The following is a 24,859-nucleotide window of genomic DNA, read 5'->3' as shown; positions in this document are numbered from 1 at the left end:
AGAGCGGAGCGCCGCTTTTCACGGAGCGTCTGCAGAGCTGGTTGGTCCCGTATGCGCTCCAAAGCTTTCTCTCAGCGAAACACCGTCTATGCATGACGTAACCCAGAGCAGCAGTGACACACGATCGGAATGAACCGTTTACATGCTCCACGATCGGATAAACGATCGGTATAACCCACCTATCTCGATCGAAAAGAAATTCTGATCCGAACGAGTCTGACCGGGGCAGAGTATTCTGAACGGCGCGTTTACATGACGCATTTTCTTTCCAATCAGGCGTTCACTCCGATTACTTTTGTCCATGTAAACGCGGCTAGTGATTGAGATTTTTGCCTTATTTCCAAAAAGGTGTTCAAAACAGTTCTGAGGCTGGAAATTTGCTGCACGTAGCACAGTGTGGTGTCGTTGTTCCACTTGCTTAGTTTCAAATAAGACACAATCTGCAATTTGCAATTTGCAATGCACTTAGGGTCATGGGGGTTATTAACCCTTTAAAACAGTATAATTTGCTCCAGTGTTGACATTCTTTCAACAACCATAGCTCTTTAACTGTTTACACAATTAACATAATTCTAACCGATTCTGAAGTGGAGAAACACTTAACTTTAGTGCAGTGTTAATGTAATCAACATAAATCATTTGATTCTATCACAGAGAAAAGCAGCTTTGCCTTATCTCCACGTCGGAATCAGCTGATTCACACCGACTGGGTAAACAGTTAAAGAGTTACAGTAAGCCAAAAAGCACATTATTTGGGACTGGGTGTCATACAGCGACATCTCCAGTCCACTCTGATCATCTTTTGATGTATTATCAAGTGTTCCCAGTGGTTTTTAAATTATGATTATGTCGTGTTTAGCTAAAAAAAATAAATAAAAAACCCCTTTTGTTTGCTTGAAGATACAAAGCGGCAGGAGTTCATCAGAAATTCACCTCCGAGTTGTGGGTGGGACTGCTCGTGTGGAGCAACCCCGCCCCCATTCTCCTCCCCGTTGTGGAGTGGGGCAGGAAGCTTGTATCCTGCTCAGTTTATTTTCTAATAAACACAAATACACCCTTTTTCATCTGCTCCTAATTCACAATGGTTTGAATAATAAAATACTCAGACATGCAATTTTGAGCTTAATTTTTCATCAGAGATATGCCACAAGAACATTTTTAAAACACTATAAACACACATTTCATCATTGTGGGTCTTTAATGGGTTCAAGCCTAACACAACTACCGGTACTTTAGGGTGAAGACAGGTTAAACCCTGCATGGATCACCTGCAATCGCAATGTTCCCTTTGTCAAAGACAAACAGTAATAAAAGTTCTTGTTCTGATAAAAACGAATAAAAAAAGATGTCCAGTGTTTATCAACTGTAATTTATTATTGAAAAATTAAATTTTTTTGTCAAGGCTTGATAAAGGCTGGTGTTCTTTTCCTGCTTTTTCTATATTTCTCCAAAATCGTAGTTACTTAGATTTACAAGTTAGCAAACATGACAACTATGAGACATGTACGTTTCCGGTACAAAAAGTTGTGCTAACAACATAAAGGCTCGCATCAAATTAAGGCCTTGAAGGATTCACTTTGTTGGAAATGGTAAGGTGCAGATTGCCAACCTTCATAAAAAATAAAAATCAGCTAAGCCAAAAGCACAAACTGACATAAAAACCATTTGGGGTTGTAATGAAATTTTCATATGTTTTGCATAACTTCTACAGTCCGTTGTTCATATGTTTAAATGCTTCCCTTCTTAGAAGGGTGGGAGGAGTTCATTTTTCCATACGGTAAAACCTTTCACTGCTGTTTTAGAATCTCAGATATTTTGTTGGGCAGAATCACTCCCTGATTTACATTCTCTCCAGCAACACTGCAGCAAGGAGCTACTTAACTTTGGTATGTTCATTTAAGACATATTCTTAATAAATTCCAGAAAATTGTATGTTTTTACATTAAACAGGTAGTTATTCTTCATATCAAAACCTTTTAGTTTTTCCGTTCACATTTTTAATTATTTTAGGAAGCAAGGCATCATGGAGCAACTCAACCTGACTGCTGTAACTTTGGACAGCTCCTCCATCACTGGACGTCTCCCTTCTCCTTCCATGGACTCTGGAGGTGTGGTGCCTGCAGTGCTTATGTCTCTCTGCTTTCTGGTGGGACTTCCTGGAGCCCTTGCTGTCATCATTCTGAAGCCAAATTTTCAGCAGCTGTCCAGCATGACCCAGAGTTTGATGCTGAATCTGGCCGTGTCAGACTTGCTTGTCATGCTGACGGTCCCTCTATGGGTTTACAATCTGCTCTACGGTTGGATCTTCGGCTTGGTGGTCTGTAAAATCATAAGATATTACATGTACTGCTGTGTTTATGCAAGCTTGCTGACAATAGTTACTTTGAGCCTCCAGCGTTACATGCTTGTGGTGCACCAGCAGTTTTTCAATCAGACAAAAATGAGATTGATTTTGGTTTTGCTTTGGCTGGTTGCACTGATTCTTTCGATCCCTGCTTGTGTGGTTCATCAACTGACCCTTAACCAGGAGTTGGTGCAATGCAAGAATATGTACTCCTCCAGAGCCCAGAAGATGGCTATTTTTCTGGCAGAGTGCATAGTAGGATTTACTTCATTATTTATTATAACATTTTCATACATTCAGCTTTACAGGAAGTTGAAGCAAACTCCATTTTTTAACAACCCTCAGACATCCAGATTGGTTACCAGTATCATCATTGTGTTCATCTGCTTTTGGATTCCCTACTGTATTGCAGATGTTCTCAGAGTGGCAGCAACTGTCTTACAAAATGAGAGGCTTGAGAAAGTATTTGAAAACATGCAGGATATCACTGGAGCTATTATATACTTAAACAGCTGTCTGAATCCACTCCTTTATACATTCAATTCTCACATTTGTAAATGTGGGAGGCAGGTGAACCACTGACGTTGATGTTCTTCCACGGATTCTTAATCTCCACTGATTAAAAATTGTCAGATGACTTTATTCACAACACAATCTGGCTGTTTTGTCACAGCATTGTAGTTGGTGATGTACCTCAAGTTTCTTTATAAACTTTTAGCAATGTGACATGAATGTAAAGAAAATGTATTTGAATATTCAAATGACCTAAAATTTAAATAAAGTTCCATAGTAAGTCATAGATTCTAAAACAGCTTTATGAAAATTTAAAGTTGAAAATTATGTATTTAAAAGTCTCTATGTGTGAAATAAAATATAACTTTTTAAGCTTTACTTCATTACCATAACTTTGTAGAAGTCTATTCTATACAATTTATGAATATTTCATTAAAAAGTAAGTGAGAATAAGATTAGGAGGGAATAGATGTGTTTATCATAGCCTGGTTTAATGCAATTAATTCTTGTGTTAAAAACCAATCTGTTTGACGAAAAAGCATTTCAGTTTATTACTAAAACACTGTCGATATAATCCATTGTTATTTTTCAAAATTTGAAAAGTAAACTCTTTCAAAATAACAACTGTCTGTGTGTCTTTTATTCAAGTGTTTAGAGATCTTTCAGAAGATTTCAGTTGCCTTAGGGATATTTTTCAACTTATATTTTACTGGTTTGCTCATCTATTTTCTTATTTTTTTACTTGTCTTTACTTATAGGTTGTGTTAATTACTACACACAAACAATCGTAGTGAGAAACGGTTTTAAAAAAACTTCTTTTAAACAAATTGGGTAGAGAAGTGTATTGGACGCTCTGTCAAAATTAAGGACGTTTTTCACAATTGCTGTATTAACAGTTAAAATATTATCAATCCATCCATCCAAGAGAAGAACAACATCAAGGGCATCGGCAAGGGAGCCCTCGATTAATATGAGAATTGCAGCACTGGTCCACAATAACTGGGATTTGTGCCATTCTGAAATAGTGGAGATGGATCTGCAAAGCAAAGAAGCATGATCCACAGTCCAAACTTGAGCCCAAGCCATTCCTATTTCATATTAGAAATAAAAGCTAAAAGATGCAGCATTTTTCTCAATAGCAGAGAGTGAGAAGCTTGGTAAAGACTAGCGGCTTGTATGTTTTAACCCTGGACACAAAACAATGAGCCAAAAAAGAAAACATTTCATGGCCCAATTACTTTGAATTTTGGAGATAAATAAATAAAAAAATAAGAAAATGGGAAAGAATGAGGTCTGAGATGCTTTTGGGACCTCTAGTGTTATCCATTGCCACATGTCAAAATCTGGTTGGGACAGGCAGAAATCCAGCAAATGCAATGAGTGGCATTGCTGGGTGATGGTTGTTGGGGGTCTGTCAAGAAACTGTCCCCACACTGTCCTCCTTTCTCACATGAAAACTCATTAGGGTATAAGCTAAGGGGGTCGATCTGAAGTGCACTTTGGGGATGGGGCTACTTTGCAGGGGGTATGCAGAAATGAGCTGGATAAGCTTAATACCCTTTACAAATGGGCCTGTTGAGTCGGTCTAGCCTCATCCATCGCCAAGAAACTAAGCAGATGATGATCGGGTGAATTCTCCACATCTCTCCTCATTATTCACACAAAGATGACACAACTACAAAATTCACAATCAGCTTCCCAAGGTGATCAGCTGCCATGTGCACTGACGGATTAAAATATGGTGATCATTATGGACAAGCTGGGGGAGGAAGCTGATCAGCTTTGGCTTTCCTTGTAGGGAAATGCCGAAAGGAAAAGAAATTATTGACAGCACATGGGTGCTGAAGCCTCCCATATAGGAACAATAGAGTTCAGAGTAGGGGCACCTTTTATTACCCAGAAGCACTTTCTTACCCATTAGAAATCTGCCCCTGACCTGGAGGTCCAGTGTTACTAGGGGTACCTAGGGGGGCATAACATAAGTAAAGTTTTTAGCTACCAAATTTAAACAAACACACCAAACAAATGTCTCCATACAAAAGTATAACAAATTTATTTTACTAAATAAACAACCACCAACAAGAACTAAAAGTGAAGCTGTTAAGATGTAAAGATTAAAGTGCGCCCTTACTCAATGTGTTATGGTAAAGTTAGAACCTGTGTTTATGTGTGTGTTCATACAAGGTGCTTTACGGTAACCTGTTGACAGAGATGTCGGATGATTCTGCAGCAGAGCTGCGCATGTGCAATGTTCGGTGTGTATGGCAGACTCCATGATCCGAGGAGCATGTACTATGTCTTTCTCATGTGAATAAATGTGCCTGTTATGCACAAAAGAGAAAGTGGCTCTACGTTTCTTCATCACCACGCAAAGAGGACATGGAAGCAGACACCGTTCCCTCCATCCCTATAAAGGTTATGGGCCCAGGCGGACATTTTCACCGGTATGTGTACGGAGGAATGAATGAACGCTGAGTATCAAGCGGATTCCTTAAACGTCTAACGGACTTGCTAAGTATTCAAGCTGCCGTTAAGAAAGGTGAAATTTGGAGAAACAAAAGAAAGAGCTAAAGACAAGTTTGCTAAAGAAAAGAGCTGACGGAGCGAAGCACGAAAAAGGCGCGAAAAGCAAAGAGCGAACTAACAACATGGCTAACAGACTAGCAAGCCTTCAAACAGCCCAGGTAGTATTTGACGGTTCAAAGGAAAGATATGAACTGTGGAAAACACATTTTCTCGGACATTTACACAACTTGAAGCTTAAGTAAACCATCCTTAATGAACCTGTGACCGAAGAGCAGCTAGCTAATGATCAAAGCAAGAATGCCAACTGCTATGCGGAGCTAATACGGCTAATTGACGATAAGAGCTTGTCACTCAGACATGAAGCTGCGGACAGAGGCAGAGAAGCTCTGAAGATTCTGAGAGACCACTATTCGGGGAAGAGTAAACCCAGAATCATAAACCTCTACACAACGCTAACGAGGCTGAAGATGGCCGAAAATGAGTGCGTGACGGATTACGTGATAAGGGCGGAAAACACGATCACAGCTCTACGTGATGCCGGGGAGAATATGAGTGACGGACTGCTCATCGCCATGATCCTAGGTGGACTCCCCGACTCATTTAAACCACTCGCCGTGCACATAACTCAGAATGAAGATAAAGTAACTTTCACAGACTTCAAGAGGAGGTTAAGAGTCTATGAAGAGGCAGAAAAAAATGAGCAAGACAGAATCAACAGACAACGTAATGAAAACCTACGCAAAACAAGAACAGACGAAAAATAAAACTTGCACCTACCACAGAAAAGAAGAAGAGGCTGAAGTGACATGCTACAAATGTGGAAAAAGGACACATAGCAAAAAGATGCCAACAGAAGGTGTGGCGCAACTTTTGCAAAAGTAACACACATAAAGTGACAATATGTAAGAAAAGGGGGAGACAAAACGACATCCGGAAGGTGACAGAGGACGCAAGTGGAAGCACAGACCACTTCTTCAAGGCCAAAGCAGAGACACCAGCAAGCAGGGTGAAGATGAAGGGCATCATGGTCGACGCAGGCGCCACATCCCACATCGTGAATGAAAACAGGAAATTCACCAACTTTGATGAGTCCTTCAATCCAGAGAGGCACACAGTGGAGTTAGCTGACGGGACGAAGGTCAACGGGACAGCGCAACGCAGAGGAACAGCGTTGATACACCTGGTAGACTGCGATGGACAGCAGAACCTGGCATATCTGAGAGATGCCCTCTTCATGCCAGCGTACCCCCATGATATCGTCTCGGTGGCAAGAGCAGCAAATGAGGGGACAACCATCACATTCAAGAAAGGAGAAAGCCACCTGATAACAAAAAGCAGATGCAGGTTTGATATTCATGAAAATCTGTACTATTTACCCACTATTGAAGATGACAGTGACAAATGTAAAGCAATTCATGATGTTCAAGGTTGGCATGAAATCATGGGTCATTGCAATTTTGACGACATAGGAAAGTTGCAAAGTGTGGTGAAAGGAATGGAAGTAAAAGGGGATATGCATAAACAGGTGAACCCATGCAGAGTGTGTACAGAAGGTAAAACCACTCAGACAAGAAACAGGGAACCAGATGTAAAGGCTGAAAAACCACTACAACTAGTACATACAGATCTAGCTGGTCCTATGCAAACTAGTTTAGATGGGTACAGATACGCACAGTCTTTTACTGATGACTACACGGGGACCGTTTTTGTATATTTCCTTAAAGCTAAAAGTGATGCAGTTTGTGCGAATGAAAAGTTTATAGCGGATGTAGCACCATACGGTGAAATAAGGTGCATTCGTTCTGACAATGGCACTGAATTCACAAGTCAAGATTTTCAGACACTTATGACCAAAAACCGAATCAGACACGAAAGGTCTGCACCGTACTCACCTCATCAAAATGGCACAGCAGAAAGGGGCTGGCGTACTCTTTTGGAAATGAGCAGATGTTTACTGATGGAAAGCGGGTTGCCAGATAAGTTTTCGAACTACGCAATGCAGACAGCAGCTTATATCAGGAACAGGCGTTACAGCAGACGCACCAAGAAAACCGCTTATGAGATGTTAACAGGAAAACAACCAAATATTGCTAACATGCATAAATTTGGCTCCACATGTTTGGCTTACAAACAAGATAAAGGGAAGTTTGAGTCAAGATGTAATGAAGGAGTTTTTGTTGGATATGACAAATATAGCCCAGCTTACCTAGTCTATTACCCGAATGAAAGTAAAGTCCAGAAGCACAGGCTGGTAAAGTACATGAATAGGGCTACAAGTGAAAAAGAAACACAAACAACAGAACCATTTTTTGAGTGTGTTGATGGAATGTTTCCTAGAGAAACAAATGATGATGATCCAACAGAGATGGAAAAAGAAATGGATGAAAATGTTGACACTGACTGAGGTTCCTGAAACTCTCACAGAAGAGGCAGAGCAACCCTGTGTGGGGAAACCCCGGGAGACAACTCAAAGAAAGAATCCGACTCGAACCAAAAAGAAACCATCTTATCTCCAAGACTATGACACCGTAAGTAAGGACAATCTTCAAATGTGTGTAGACTTCTGTTACAGAGCAGTATGTGATCTCCCCAATACCTACCAGGAAGCAGTAGCATCAGCAGAGTCAGAGCAATGGAAGATTTCTATGGAGGAAGAAATTAAGTCACTGATAGACAACAAGACTTTCACCCTCACTAAGTTACCTGCAGGCAGGAAAGCAGTGGGGGGAAGGTGGGTCTATGCAGTTAAAACAGACGTTGACGGAGGTGATAAATTTAAAGCAAGGTTTGTGGCTAAAGGCCATAACCAGAAAGAAGGGACAGTTTTCAGTGAGACTTTTTCACCCACTGCAGACATGACAAGTGTAGGGATAGTGATGCAAAAAGCAGCACAGGAAGGTTTAATCCTACACCAAATGGATGTAAAGACAGCCTATTTGCATGCTCCAATAGACTGTGAAATATTTGTGGATCAACTAGAAGGTTTTGAGAAGAAAATGAAATCAGGTCCAAAACTGGTATGCAAGCTACATAAGTCACTTTACGGGCTAAAGCAATCAGGTCGAAACTGGAACTTATTGCTACACAAGTATTTGACGGAAAACAGTTTTGAACAGAATCCTGCAGATCACTGTCTCTATTCTATGAAAAGAGAGGATGAAAAAGTGATCCTTGTGATTTGGGTTGATGATATTATTCTGGCTGGAAGCAGCGAACTGGCTCTAAGTGATGTAAAGCAAATGTTAACTGACAGATTTAAAATGAAGGATTTGGGAAGATTGAAACACTTTTTGGGTATTGATTTCCATCAAAACGAAAACCAAGTCAAAATGTCGCAGAAAAGATAGATAAATAAGATTTTAGAAAGATTTGGAATGGAAGACTGCAAACCAAGGGAGACACCTTGTAAACAGAAACTGGTCTATTCTGACAATGGAAAGAAAATGACAGACATAAGGAAGTACAGGGAAGCAGTAGGAAGTCTAATCTACTTGTCAACTTGTACTAGGCCAGACCTGAGTTATATTGTGAGCAGACTCTCTCTGCATTTTGGGGATCCTACAGAAGAACACTGGAACAGTGTTAAACATGTTCTCAGGTATCTTAAAGGTACTCAGGAAAAGGAGTTGTGCTTTAACAAAAACTCTTCAGGTATTTTAGGCCTCCAGGTTTACTGTGACGCTGACTGGGCATCCAATGAAAAGGATAGGCGCAGTGTTTCAGGGTACTGTGTGAGTCTGAGTGAGAAAAGCTCACTCATTTCTTGGAAAACAAAAAGACAACCCACAGTGGCACTTTCAACATGTGAAGCAGAGTACATGTCTCTTGCAGCAGCTTTACAAGAGGTCATTTACTTAGAGCAGTTACTCACTGGCCTAGATGGATGCAGCTATGCAAAGACAGAAGTGTTTGAAGACAATCAAGGCACCATAGCTCTAGCTAAAAACCCTCTTAACAGACAGAGGTGCAAGCTTATTGACATCAAATACCATTTCATCAGAGAGATCGTGACAAGTGGTAAAGTTTTGTTAAACTACTGTCCAACTGATAAAATGACAGCCGATGTGATGACTAAGCCAGCAACAAAGCTGAAGTTACAAAGGTTTTCCCAGAATTTGTTTGGTGTTTAATGTGTTAATGTGAAACAGTTAAGTGAATCAAAATGTAACACAGTGAGCTAAGTTCGAGTGGGGGTGTTAAGATGTAAAGATTAAAGTGCGCCCTTACTCAATGTGTTATGGTAAAGTTAGAACCTGTGTTTATGTGTGTGTTCAGACAAGGTGCTTTACGGTAACCTATTGACAGTGATGTTGGGTGATTCTGCAGCAGAGCTGCGCATGTGCAATGTTCGGTGTGTATGGCAGACTCCATGATCCGAGGAGCATGTACTATGTCTTTCTCATGTGAATAAATGTGCCTGTTATGCACAAAAGAGAAAGTGGCTCTACATTTCTTCATCACCACGCAAAGAGGACACGGAAGCAGACACCGTTCCCTCCATCCCTCTACAGAAGCTAAAAGGCTTCAGGGTGAACCAAGGCCAAAATAACAAACAAAACCCCAACTAACTGAAACATGTAAACTTACCTGCAAATGAAAGAAAAGGGAAATCAAAGACAAAACACCAACCTCCCTAACCTAACAAAAACAGGAGAAAACATGTACTAAACAAAATGACAGTTCAACCCTACAGCTTCACTTAAACAAAATTATAAACCAAAGGACTAAACAGAGTGGGCACAGACAAAACTACAAAACACTAATACAAAATACTAAAGTGCAACACACAACTAAACAAGTGGTGAAATCCAAAACAAAATGGAGAAGTGGGCCTTGCTGCTGCTGCAGTCTCTGCTGCAGCAAGGCTCCCGTCTCAGGCTGGAGGTCCAAGTGCTGGCTTTAAAGGCTGCCTCCACCAGCTGGTCCAAAGGGAGGCCACACCCTTTCCACCACACCTGAAAATAATCAGACAAAGACATACAAACCTAAAGATCCACAAAACACAGTAGTCCCACTCTGACACAAAAATACACAAAACAGAACAAACAGAACCAAAGCTAACCAAATACGGCCACAGCCATAACACCAGGGACACAACCCTCTCATTCAGCCTCATTGAAATAAACTTAAACATGAAAGCTAAACCATGGGGCACCTACCCTTGACTGCCATCCAATTTAAACGGCCCAGCCCCTTGTGATTTTTCCTGCAACTGGTGTTATATAAAGATGAATCCACTGTGATGCCTGTTTAGGCAATGTAGTGAATTTTGCTTTTAAGATTTCCGTAAAGGCTATTTTAACAGCTCTCAGTCTCTTTCGTCATCTTGGACCTGTTTGTCATGAGAGACCCTACTAGAGTCTTTTGCACCAGACAGCATTGGTCCTTGGATAATTCAAGCTCTAAACACATCTTCCACACCACAATAATATGGCAGTTCATGGGGGGATCTTCATTTCTTTTTTGTAGCACATTGTGAAATACTCTGAATTTTGTGATTTCATGAAATTATGGACATTTTCACAATTGGTTTAAAATAAGATAAATGGTTGTATCTTTTTTGAGAACATTTTAACAAAATACTTGCCTTCGCATTAAAAATGTCTGTATTCAAACTACTATGTTCTCTCACTAATATTCTTTGGCAAATTATTTTTTTTTTTAGAAACAAAAAGAGACTACCAAACCTAAACAGCAATATAAATGTATCTTCAAGCATCTTTGGAGAGAACTGAAGCACAGGGGACTCATCTACGTCGTGTCTGAGATACTTTGACACAATGAAAAAAAATTAACTTTCAGTTGAAGTGGTGAAACACTCTACTAATAAGGTTGGTTCCCCACACCAAATTCTTTGTTTTTCAAATAGGAGAAAGCAGGGATGCATGGTCAGCATTGTGAATGCAGATTGAGACCTAGTTGACTGCACTGGTATGTGTCCCAATGCTGCCCCCACATGTTGGCCAAAGATAAGTATACCATATCCAAGAACTGAACATCTTCATGTCCCTTCTTTTAAAAGGGTAAATTAGTAATTGACAAAATTCTGAACCCATAGTCATAGTTTGCCATCAGTACCAAGCAGTTGAAAACATTGCAGTTGTGATTAGTTTCAAGCCAAGCGTTCAGCACATGTTCTCTGTGAGCCAGAGACTGATGATAAACCTGATTGTTTTAGATTTTCTCTAAATGCTCACTCTTCAAGTGTGAATTTATACTTTTTCCCACATCTGGAGCTTTAACCAGGTAAGTTCCTAACATTCTTAGAGTGCTGCACTGGCTAACTGTGACTGTTTTGAGGGTTCATTTTACTTGCAGTGGTACATTAGGAGAAGACACGTCAAGTGGGAAGGAGAATGCTGCTTGTGATACTGTGGCTGGTTTCAATCATCCTTTCTCTGCCTAAGTGGTAAAACAGGTGACCACTGACTAGAACAAAACACACTGTGCATCTCTGTAATCTCATTACATTTTGATGCATCTGTCTCCAAAAAAGCGAAAAGGGTGACATTTTTAAACAGTTGTTGGACAATAGGCTGGTAATCAGAATCATCCTTAAACTTTTTATTCTTTAGGTTCCATATCATATTATTTGAACATTGTTTAATGTGAGCTCCAGTTTTGCTGCATTTAAAAATATTTTTATTATATACAAAGTCAAAGCTAGTTTCATATGACTTGAAAACTGATGTAAATAAAAATTGTTTTCAACAAAAATGTTTACCGAATTATTATTATTTTTTTTTCCTGTCCAGCAAATTAACACTTTACTAATGAACAACTTTATGAAGTTTTAGCCGCTCCGAAAAAACGAGAGGGGAGGGGGGGGGGTGATATTACAAGGTCTTGGTAAGGGTGTCATATGTTACTTACATTTATCGCGTTGATGCTCATACACACATGTACACACACCATCACGTGGCGTCCACTCAACTGTTTACAATTCTTAATCATACCTATAGAAATTCACAGTATCTATAGAATCACTGTAGGCAGCACACTCTGAGTGGAGTGATGTGATCACAGAGTTAAAAAGAAAAACACACATGCTAAATGTGGCATTCAAACACATACTGGTTTGTTTTATACTTTTAAAAGGGAAGAAGAAATCAGGAAGCTAACAAAGGTGTTACTTGCTAGATTAGTTAAAACCTTTGTTTCCATCCACTTCTTCTAGCACTGAAACAATGCAAAGCAAATGCATTGCAAAAGATCTGTCAGTTCTTTCCACTTTTTTTCTAAATCTTTGCCCTTTCAAACAAGATTGTCAAAACAATTTCAACTATGCCATTTGCATTAAACAAAAGCAAAGTTCTAAGTTTCGCAAAGCCAAAGGTCCAATTCTAACTCCAATTCTAAAGACAAAATATAACTTTATCGGTAAAAGTTTGGAATATATTTGATGACAAACCTGAGAAAAGTCAGACCTATCTATGGCTTTTCAAAACAAGCTCTGCTTTTGTTTTATTTCAGAAGAGAATGACATTTGAATCATCTTACATCAGAACTGCTATGGTAGCTTGATGTGTTACTTTTTGAACTTAAAAAAAAGAGAAAGATAGTGCATATAAAAATACAAGACAATTTGTAAGTAGAAAAACTTATTAACAGCTGACAAAATCTCATGTAAAATTTTAAGTGTGTAAAAAAACTCAACCACAGAAGTTTATGGTCCCACTTCTACAAACTTTGTTCCCATGCTAAACATTAACAATCGCATACCTAAACAAAAATGGAATAGGGTTTTGAGGTCAAACTATTTCTGAGTTGTCATAAAAAGCCTTCAGGTGATGTGGTGTCTCAGGGTTAATAAAGAAAAACACACACAGGAGATGTTGGCATTACCACAACATTATTTTAGAAGGTTAGGCTCTGATAAATACTCCTGGGGTGTGAAAATGATTGGTCTCAACTGCAGATGCCATTCTATTTCCTCATTACATTACTGGCCCCTTAATTATTTTTAAGACAACAGCACATTTGAAACCATCACTAGATGACTGTACAGTCTTCAGAGAAGGATCGCAGCATGAAACAACTAAACTCCAGTGAGCTGTCTTCCAATGCATCTGTATCTCCAGGAAATTTTATCCTTCATCCTTCCTGGAACTACAATGGCCTCGTACCATCTGTGGTGTTCTTTTTGAGCTTTTTGTTAGGAGTCCCTGGGAACATCGCTGTGATTATTTTCAGACCCAACTTTCAGCACCTGTCCTCTGTGAGCCAGAAACTGATGCTGAACCTGGTTGTTTCAGATCTGCTCTGCCTGCTCACTCTTCCATTGTGGATTTATGCGTTTCTCTACATGTGGACCTTTGGACCGGTAGCTTGTAAGCTTCTAACGTTCTTTGTGTACTTCAGCAAATATGGCAGTGGACTAACTGTGACTGTTTTGAGTGTTCAGCGATACTTGCTGGTGGTGCATCAGAAGAATTGGACATATCAGATGGGAGTGAGATTGCTGCTGGTTTCCATCATACTTTCCATCCCTCCACTGGTGTTTCGACAGGTGATCACCAATGAGAACACAACACTCTGTGAATCCCAATATTCCTCAGAAGCTCAGTGGATCACAGTCCTGCTGGTGGAAGGCCTGGTAGGATTTACCATCTTTTTTCTGGTAGTATTTTCATACACCCGTCTCCAGAAGAAGGTGAAGCAGGCAGCATTTTTCAACAATCCACAGACAACCAGGCTGGTTACCAGTATCATCATGAGTCTTTTGGTTTTCTGGGTTCCATACCATTTTTTCAATGTCCTCAGTGCTGCAGCCATATTCTTAAACAATGAAGACCTTTTTAAGTTTTGTTTGACTGCACTGTACACAGTGAAAGCACTGCACGCAGTGAACAGCTGCCTGAATCCACTCCTGTATGCATTTACTTCTCACAATCTATGTTGCAAAAAAAGCTTAAGTACCAAGATCTGACCTTAATGATGAGAGATTAAGAAATCTTTTTTTTTTGTTTTAAAATGTTGATACTTTGCACATTCAGTTAAAAGCTATCTGTGCTCATTGTAGTTTTCTTGTAAATTTTCTTTTGTTTTGGTGTCATGTTGACTGCCCTATGTGTTTCTACTTTTTAATGTGTCATATGTCCTGTACATATATATTTTAGTAGCTTCAGTGTTTAGACTTCACCTATCTATAAAAGTTCAAGAGGAATGAAATAAATATGATCACTATGTATATACACACAGACAACATTTCTTGTGTGTGTCTGACCATGCGTTTACTTATCTGTTTTAAAATTTTCCTAAAACAGTGACTTTTACAACAAAACAGGGAATTACAAAGTACCAAACAATATAATTACAAAACAAAAAAAGTTGTTAATAAAATGTTGCTGTACTGGCAATATAAAGGATATGAAACTGAAGCCTGAAGCAAAATTTTCATCATATACACAACTATGCAAAAACTGCAACTGTTAGGTCACATCTATATGAAACAACTAGGTGTTAAATAAAAACAGGTATAATTTTAAATAAGTTCCAGTTTCTTTGTTCATGTTTCACATAGTATAATGGTGGGAGGAGTTGTTCCCTTTTGCATGAAAAAAGCTGTTGTCTCTGCATTTGCATCTCATAAATTACATTTGGCAGCATACTTTCCTGATTTCATATTCTGTACAGCACGACAGCAGTGTGGAGCAGCTCAAATTTAGTATGTTCATTGGACATATTCTTTGTAATTATCTGAAATTTGGCAGTCTGTCTTACACAAATTTTGAATTTTTGCAGGAGGTTACTTTTCATATTGCTGGAATCTTCTTATATCTTTAGGGAGGAGGGCGTCATGGAAGAACTCAACTCAGCTGCAACTTCAAACAGTTCTTCTACTCCTGGACCTCTCCCTCATTCTCCTCTTGTGGACTCCAGAGGTGTGCTGCCTGCAGTGATTCTGTCTCTCTGCTTTCTGGTGGGACTTCCTGGAAACATTGCCGTCATCATTCTGAAGCCAAATTTTCAGCAGCTGTCCAGCATGACCCAGAATCTGATGCTGAATCTGGCCGTGTCAGACCTGCTCTGTCTGCTGACTCTCCCGCTGTGGATTTACAGTCTGCTCTACAGCTGGATCTTTGGTCTGCTGGCCTGTAAAATCCTAGCATATCTCGTGTATTGCAGTGTTTATGGAAGTTTTCTGACTATAGTTTTGTTGAGCTTCCAGCGTTACATGCTCGTGGTGCACCAGAAGTCTTGGGATCAGACAAAAAGAAGATTGCTGGTGGTTTTGCTTTGGCTGGTTGCAATGATTCTCTCCGTCCCTGCTTTGGTGGTTCAACAGTTGAGCTCTGACGAGCACTGGGTGAACTGTGAACATCAATACTCCTCTACAACCCAAAAGATAGCCGTCCTGCTAGCAGAGGCTCTGGTGGGATTTGCTTCTTTGCCTATTGTAGCATTTTCATACATTCAACTTTACAGGAAGATGAAACACACAACATTTTTTAACAACCCTCAGACATCCAGACTGGTTACCAGTATTGTCATAGTGTTTTTTCTCCTGTGGATTCCTAACCACACTGTAGATGTGGTGTGTGTGGCAGCAGTTGCCTTACACAAGGAGGCGCTTGAACAAAAATGTACAGATACACAGGATATTGTTAAATCCCTGACATTTATAAACAGCTGTCTAAATCCACTCCTGTATGCATTCACTTCTCACATTTGTAAATGTGTGAGACAGGAGAACCACTAATTCATTACTTCCACAAATTCCTTTACTATTACTTGAATTAAAGCTGTCAGAAGAAATTGCCTACAGAACTTTAGTTTTTTTTCGTTCTTTTTAAAGTAGAAGACATTTAAGTTTAAAATAGATCACTTTTAACGAACTAAATTAACTTGTTCTTATTTTTTTTTATGCATAAGAAAATTTTTGTTTGCCTCAACACAACAAAAAACTTGAAAGACACTAGCAAAAAAATGCCAAGGGTGTCATGTTCTGACAAAGTGTTTCGATGTATGTTTCTATAAAAACGCATCCTATTCTTTAATGCCTCTGAGATCTAATCTGTCCAACTTGTTGGCTAAATGCTTGCTCAATTGTTTGTTTTATTTAAATTTTCTTTGTTGATATTATAAACCCATTGTCTTAAATCTTTGGTTTTGTCACTTGATGTCCATATAATATGTCTGGAGTAGACTTGCAATGACAGTGTCAATCCTGTATTGAGCCTTTTTGAACATTGATGTTCTTGATCTTAGCAGGCAAGTGAATTCGATCTAAAAAATGTGGTCAAGTCTGTTGTTGAAATAGGTGTCAATGTATATAAAAGAATGTGCTTGATTTGACTGCGAGGGGTCAGGTTAACCCTTTAAGACAAGAGTCTTAGCTTCAGTGTTTACATTCTTTCAACTACCGCAGCTCTTCAAGCATTTACGTAATTAATGTTCAGTTGTGCTCATAGGTTTACATGCCTTGGAAAAAATCAAGATTTCTTGGTCATTTTCATAGAATATGAATGATAAAAAAAAAAAAAACTTTTTCCTTTCATAGTTACTTGTTGGGGAAGCCATTAATGGTCCAAAAAAATCTGTTTACCCTTTTTAAATCATAATGACAACAGCAACTTCCCAAATGATCCCGTTCAAAAGTTTACATATCCTGATGACTTTGTTCTGAAAACGTTTGTACAAGCTGTTACAAAAGGGTTTGAATTACAGCTAAAGGTTACTATCCTGACCTGTGACTCCTTTGCTTGTAATCCATGTGTGTAACTTAAAGTAAACAGACCAATGCCAGAATCGCTCCTGACATGAACTCCAGTTCACCCTGTCAAATATTTTCACAAATACAAAGTCTTAATGATGACAGGCAGGAAAAATGCATTTTTATGTAACGGGCCTTTACATTGTGTCTTATTCATTGCTATAACTTGATAAAACATTTTTAAGCAAAAACATTTATTTAACCAAACTGAAACACACTCTTGATTGCTAGGTCTAAAAGTCAGATTCTGCTGCTGTTTCCTTTTGGTAGGGAAAAGAAAATGGGAAGTTTAAAAAAAAAAAACAGATGAGACTTGCTGTTTAGTACAAACTTTTGTTCCTGTCAAGCCTACTTCATCGAGCACTGTGACAAGAATTGTTCCTCCATTTCAGCGCTTTAGCATCAGCCTAGCCCTGTTATTAGGCTTGTTTGAATCTTAAATTAGTTTTATGCTTTCTATTCTTTTCTGTTTATGTCTTTACAATGTTTTAATTTGGTTTTATGTTTTTAATTCTTTTATGTTTTGTGAAGTTACTTCCAGTTCTCAGGGAAGATGCCACAGATGCATAGAGCTGCTTCACTTCCCAGCTCTATTTACCGCAAAAAAGCTTAAATTCTGCGAAAAACACTCAGGTCATCTTCTTTCTGGTGGCCCACACTACAGGCTGACTTAGCTCAGTATGTAACCCAATGTACATCCGGCCAAATGGCTAAGTCACATCGACAACTTCCGGCTGACATGCATCATCTACCCATCCCACGACGGGCATGGTCACACATCACGGTGGATTTCATCACTGATCTTCCTCGTTTGAGAGATAATACTACCATCCTCTCAGTGATTGATTGTTTTTCCAAATCATGCCGGTTGATCCCTGTCCCTAAGCTTTTGTGCTGGCCTTTCCTGGGTTTCTGACTGCAGGTCAGTCATGCACAAAGTGGAAAGCCCGTTGCCGATGAGACAGGGGAATGTACACCCTATCAGCCGGGCAGGACACTGGTGGAGCCTCTGTGGCATTCATTTCAGACAACTCCGTACTTGATAAGGGCACGACGGGGTTCAGGTGCGACAGTTCCTTCCGCAGAGGCATCGTGTAAACGATTATACCATTATTATTATAGTTAGAAAAGGGATAAAAGTGGGATACCTACAAGCTTCTATCGTTTGGCGTTTCAAAGAATGCAGTTGCTGGTTTCACCATAAACTCCTGATTTATTCGGAACAGCTCGGTTACTGTCGGCCGTAACCACGCCATACATTCAAGAGAGAGGACCTCCCAACCAAAAAATGAGAGCTTCCCTCTAGTCTCGCGGCTTTTCCCTCCTACCGCCACGCCCACGGTTCTCCATAACTTCTTCCTCTTTCGGCTTCTCCCATCAGGGGTCGCCACAGCGAACAAGTCGCATGGTAAACTTGGCAATGTTTTACGCCGGATGCCCTTCTCAAACCGGGCTTGGAACCGGCACAGGGGTAGAGAAGGGAACAGGGAGCAGCCCGGAGCCGAACCCTGGTTTCACGGACGGAAGGCGCCGCAAACCAGCACGAGCTAAACCGGCTCACACGAGCTAAACCGGCTCGCACGAGCTAAACCGGCTCACGGTTCTCCATAACTAACAGAGCAATTTAGCATCTAACAGAACATTAACAAGGGAACAGAAGACAGGGATGCCACACTGTCTCCCCCTTACAAAGTCCCTCGTCCTGAGGAACCACAGAAAAAGTCGTTGAGGTGCCCTGGTGGCTTTCTCTGTCTCTGAGGCCTCCTTGGAGTGAGAGTGTGAGGTTGTGCTTGCGTTGCTGGGACATCCAGCTGAGGAGCAGGGGTAGAGTTCAAGGAGGGGCCAAAAAGAGAGGGTTGTAGAAGTGTGCCAGCTTCTACGTCGGATGGGGGTGTTACATTTCTTGGAGGATGTTTTGGGGGTCCAGAGAACTGCTGAGGCTGAGCATCACCTCCATAAGGAGCAAGCCTATCCTGCTTATGCAGTGGTTTTGTTTGTAGTTTGGTGGACTTGAAATTTCCTGTTGCATGGAACCTCCTGCCTCCTCCTCCTCTCTGCACCTGGGTACACCCTCAACGTTCCCTCGTAACATTGTGGACCAGCCAGACATGTACCCAGCAGAGAGTGACGTGCTGCTTTTTGGAGCAATTTGCCAGGAGGCAGATAAACACCAGCCGGAAGATTTCCTTTTTCCAGGGGTGTGTGACATGCAGCTCCTGGAGGCATATTGCCGGGAGGCGGAGAGGACCAGGTCCCCTTGAACTGCTGACTGGGCCCAGTTCCCTGCCTCTGTGTCTGACAGGAGTTGTCTGACCGTAAGAGGGTGCCGTCGTCGCCACTCCTCAAGTGCTCTCCTGTTTATTGTGGTGGAGCCGGACGCTCTCCAGCAGCGGTCCTTCTTGGACCCATTGGACCAGGACATGTGGCTGTGGGAAGCCTATAGCAATCCTTCTGACTGGTTCCAGCTCCCCGCCTCCGCTTTTGATTGCAGTTGCCTGGCTATGATGGGGGGCCACCATCGTCGCCGCCCTTCTTGGCGTCCCGCCTCTGCTCCCGGGGCTGTCCTCGACGCACCCCAGCCCGCTCCAGTTCCGGAGGTTGTTCTGGACCAACCCCAACCCGTCCCTGCTCTCAGGAGGGTGCTGGACGTACCTCATCCCATCCCTGCTCCCAGGAGGGTCCGGGAGACTTCCCAACCCGCCCCTGCTCCCAGGAAGGTGCCAGACACACCCCGACGCCTCCCTGCTCCCAGGAAGGTCCTGGACAGGGGGTTGCTCGACAGGGAGATGCCGGATACACCCCAACCCCTCCCTGCTCCAGATGCCTGGCCCGAGCACCTGGCCGTCCCCCAGACTGTGGACTCTGCTGCTCGTGGCAGTTCATTTACCAGACCCCCCTCCTCCTTGGCTTTGTTGTGGAAACTCGGAGTGGTTCCTTGAGGGAGGGGTTATGTCACGATTTTAGGTTCTTTGCTTTTGCATTAACCTGTTCACTAACGAACCTGTGGTGATGATTCTGTTGATAGAAGAAATCACAAGGGGATTTATTACAATGTTTATTGCAGCTTTTTCATATATTTGTCTTTATAAGGTGAAAGTGAAGCAAGGAGCTCTTTTTAACAATCCTCAAACAACCAGACTGGTTTCCAGCATCACTGTGATCATATTTCTCTCATACTTTCCATATCATGTCAACAATACAATGAGTGTGATTGCAGTTTCTTTCAATACTGAAGACCTCTTGAAGATTTGCAACATGCTGTGGTACAATTTGGGAAAAATTGTTATTTTGAACAGCAGCCTGAATCCTCTCCTCTATGCGTTTACATCCTTTAACTTTTGGAAGTGTGCAGAAAACTGTGACTGTTGTGGCAGGAATGCTGGTGTTTCCCAAAGACAAAGCAGTATTACCATCATTGATTCTGTGAGGTGACCTTAACGATAATAGACTGACCCCAAAAGTCCTTTATGCAAAAAAAAATCATGCTACTTTGTTGATTATTAATCGTTGCCTCGGAGACAGCTGTATTTAATTTGAATTAGCATGTGTACAGTATTTGTATGAAAAAACAAACAAAAAGTTTTTCATGTATTTTGTGCTCCATTTTGTAATTAAACTCTAAGGCTTTCCAATCTCACATCAGCACAGTGAAATTGCTGCCTTCAGAGAAAATAAACAACTGTTTTGACTTCTGCAGCAATATAAGGGAAAATAACATAAAAGAAGAAAAATACGAAAATAACCCCAGAAAGCTTTTGACATCTGTCTAGATAGGCCAGGCAGAATGTCACGGTGAGGGGGGCTCGAGAGCCAGTAGGACCCAGACGCAGAGACGGGAGGCAAACGGGTTCAGGACTAGAGGGTTTATTAACAAACAAAAAGCGCTGCCGAGCAGGATGACAAAATAAAACAAGACTTACTGTGGCGTGGCTAGAAACATGGAAGCATGAGCGTGGCTAGAAACATGGAACATGGCATGAAGGGACGAAGACACATGAAGACGTTACAGACGTTACAGACAGTAAGACGCTAAGAAGTTACGGACGTTAATGCTATGACAAGAAGACGTCAACACTATGACAAGAAGCTAATGGACCAGCACAAGAGGAAGGCAGAGACAAGACTTATATACAGACAGGGCAGACAAGACACAGGTGAACACGATCAGGGCAGATGGGGACCAAGGAAGTACAACTCAAGACATGACAAGACAGGAACCCTTTCAAAATAAAACAGGAAACAGAACCAAACAAGACAGAACAAGAACTAAAGCAAAAGCCAAGACAAAACAAACTCAACCATGACACATAATTTAGTTTGAAAGAGTTCATCTATTGTATAAAATTACCTATTTGTCTACTGAAAATACAGCTCATTCCAGTTAAACAACAGCATAATTCAAAGTCTTTAATTTTAAGCATATCAGTTAACAATCTTAAGGTAATTTCAAAACTTCAAAATTAAGTTTGACCAATTTTTCCTTTAGATATCTGACTAGACAAGGTCCATTTGACTTTTTCTACATATACATATAAAAAAGTCATTTCAGACATGAGTCTGCATAGGAGAGGACAATGAACCAGCGTTTTATTTTTTTTAATTTTTTTTTGTGGTACGACAAATGGCAACTAACCAGAACAAAACATGCTGTGAATCCGGATTTATTTGTTATCATGATTTTCATGTATCCGCCTCCAGAAGAAACTGAAGCATCAATATTTTTCAGCAATCCAGCAACAACCAGACCAGCATCCAGTAGTGTCATCATGAATTGTTTTTTTTTAACCTGTTCATAATATTTCAATAATCTGCCTGGTGCAACAGCTGTTAAAACAAACCAAACAAAGTGGCAAAATCTTGACATGAGCTCCAGTTCACCCTGTCAAATATTCTCACAAATGCTAAGTCTTAATGATGGCAGAAAAAATACTTGAAAAAAAACAGACGAGACTTGGTGCATGAGTACAAACTTTTGTAACCTGTCTAGCCTACTTCATCTAGCACTGTGACTATAGGATACAAAAGTGATTATAAGCAACAATGAGCTGGACTTTCCCATAACTTGGTTTTATCAGCTGCAGTTTTCATATGCTTATGAAATACGCATAAAAAACTGAATACAAAAATTCCAAATATAATTGTGTAAGACCCGAACAAGCAAATGCTAGTGAGTTGATGTATGTTTCTGATGTATGTTTACTATGAGATCAAATCTATACAACTTGTTGGCAAAATGCTTGCCCAATTGTTTTTTATTTTATTTTATTTACTTTTTCTTTGTTGATATTATCAACCCATTGTCTTAAATCTTTAGTTTTGTCACCTGATGTCCATTCAAACTGTAAGTCAAGGTCTCAAGCTTTGGTAATAGCAGTCTCCATTGGTGACTTTTCTGTATTGAGGCTTTTAGATCTTTGCAGTCCAGTGGTACACGTAGCATTCACTGCACTCTCTGTCCACATTGTCACGGTGTCCCCGGCCGGGCCCTCGTTATCAAGTCCACCTGCTGACAACGGCTGTGCCTCGTCAGCGTCATCAGGACCCAGGCTCTTAAGGAGGACCAGGACCTGTACTCGACGCTAGTTCGTTGTACTCCACGGTGCTTCACTGGCTACTTCATGTCTTGTCTCGCTCTGGTTCTCGCTTCCACGACTAACCCCTTGTTTTGTCTACTGCTCAGGATCCTGCCTTCGTCTGGAAATCAGGGCCGCACTCACCTCTCGCTGCTTCCTGTCTCGGCGTCCCTCTGGCATTCCTCTGGACCATGGTGTTCGCCCTCAAGAACCTCCAACCATCTTCTCCTTATTCGCTCATTTACTTCTGTTCCAGAATTAAATCCTTTATGACTTATCACTCTGTCTGCCGAGTTTCCTTCTGGGTTCCAGCATCTGGGTCTGCCACAGCCTGCTAGCCATGACACACATATTAAGAAACTTTAAGCTGTTTGGAAATAGTGCTGTCCATGTCTAATTGCTGAAAGATAATAGAGACTAGATAATTATCTTTAGAGTGTGCCAATGTAATGTTGAGGCACTGGCAGCACAACAGAGACCTTAATGTAGCCCTGACACGTTTGCTGAATTCGATCTAAAAAATGAACGAAATTGGGAGGATTTCAGGCAGGCAGCTCAGCAGTGTGTCCACCTGTTTACACCTCCCGGTGGACGGTTCACCCCAATTAACTCAGCTTGTTCCGCCACCTACTTAAAGAACCAGGTGTGTGCTCTACGCCCTCTGTCATCCTTTTCCATTTGTCACCCTACCTTCCTCCCCGGGTTCCACCTGTGAGCTTCGTCAGGGGTACATTTATACCCCGAGTTTTTATGGCAGATCTTGTTTTATTGTATCTGATGGGAGCCTTATGGCAAATTAATAGAAAAATCTGGAAAATAAATCATTCTGTACTGCATGAGTTGTCTGACTGATATGTCATGAAGTCTGTTGTTGAAATAAGTGCCAATGTATATAAAAGAATGTGCTTGGTTTTACTGCCAGGGGTCAGGTCAATCCTTAAACACCGGCATCTTAGCTTCAGTGTTTACATTCTTTCAATTACCGCAGATCTTCTACCATTTATGTAATTCATATTCAGTTGTGCTCATAGGTTTACATGCCCTGGAGGAAATTAAGGTTTCTTGGTTCTGAAAACATGTGCACAAGCTGTTACAAAAGGGTTTGAATTACAGGTAAAGGTTACTATCCTGACCTGTGACTCCTTTGCTTGTAATCAATGTGTGTGCACAAAAGATCTAATGGTTTCTGTTGTCAATTTTTTTTACTAAGACAATTACAGGTGGTTAGCAAATTAAACCAGGGAAGACAGTGACAGGGGGAATACAAGCGTCAAAACATAACTTTGAATACAGGTTAGACATAAAACATTTTTTTTGACAAAAGATTTATTTAACCAAACTGCAACACACACTCTTGATTGTTAAGTCTAAGAGAGAGATTCTAACGTGTTAATGTTAATGTTGATGAACCAAGGCGTTGCTTGCTGAGTAAAAACTTTTTGCTTACATCTAGCACTGTGACTATGTGTTCCTTTAATGTTTATAGGAAGGAAAGAACAAGACTTGCTCATAACTTGGTGACCCCCTCCTGGGGTCAGTGTTTTATCAGCTGCATCATTTTAACTTATTTTGTTCCTTATCTTTTTTGCACAAAATCTTAAAGAAATCAAATTATTCAAACTTAAAAAAACAAAGACAAGGTTCTAAGAGTGCTAGAGCCAGCAATTTTCCTTACAATCGTAAGTCTAACTGTTGTATATGTAATGGATAAAGACATTTAATAATAATTCATTCATTCATTCATCAGAAAACACAACTGGACAGACTCAGCTCTCAGCTTTTGCCTTGATGGCATGTAGAAAAGGAACTTAAGTGCTATAATCTACGTGACAGCGGCATCAAACTCTTTTTGAGGAAAGAGAGGAGGATGGATTTTGTCTTCAAATAATGAGAATTTTGATGAATGAAATGATATCCTAATAAATGATATTCCAAATTAATGTGGTTGTTTTCAATGTTTTGTGCTGGCTGTAGTTGCATAACAAGATTTGTTTACTGTTTTCTTTATTCAGTTCATTTAGAGGCTAATAAAGGCTTAATGAGGGGTTGAGTGATTCAGACACTGCACTACTGAAGGCCCAGGTGTATAATGCAGTCTGGCCCTGCAAGCACTGTGCGCTCAAGAAGAGGTCCCTAAAGTGAACTTGACGTGGGAATTAGCTTTGATGTTAACACAGCATAAGGGTA

General features: G+C 40.6%; 1 protein-coding gene and 1 long non-coding RNA gene across 2 annotated transcripts; both read left to right on the top strand.

Annotated features, from left to right (window-relative positions):
* The first annotated feature begins 15,000 nt into the window (after window positions 1–15,000).
* LOC105357198 (C-C chemokine receptor type 4-like) lies at window positions 15,001–17,079 on the top strand. The gene has a single exon (XM_023953133.2). It carries the CDS (start codon window positions 15,183–15,185, stop codon window positions 16,083–16,085), a length of 903 nt encoding a protein of 300 aa, XP_023808901.1. The 5' UTR covers window positions 15,001–15,182; the 3' UTR covers window positions 16,086–17,079.
* Window positions 17,080–22,500: 5,421 nt separating this feature from the next.
* LOC144990173 (uncharacterized) lies at window positions 22,501–22,949 on the top strand. Its single transcript, XR_013654159.1, has 2 exons — window positions 22,501–22,698; window positions 22,780–22,949. It is a non-coding gene; the product is annotated as an uncharacterized LOC144990173 (long non-coding RNA).
* The last annotated feature ends 1,910 nt before the right edge of the window (window positions 22,950–24,859 follow it).

This window comes from Oryzias latipes, chromosome 24, assembly GCF_053564925.1.
Source record: "Oryzias latipes strain Hd-rR chromosome 24, Olatipes_Hd-rR_3.1".
In the NCBI taxonomy this organism is placed as follows: Eukaryota; Metazoa; Chordata; class Actinopteri; order Beloniformes; family Adrianichthyidae; genus Oryzias; species Oryzias latipes.
This window is presented reverse-complemented; position numbering and strand designations above follow the sequence as displayed.

Coding starts and splice junctions, on each gene's coding strand:
- LOC105357198 (XM_023953133.2), top strand. CDS start 15,183: ATGGAAGAACTCAACTCAGCTGCAACTTCAAACAGTTCTTCTACTCCT.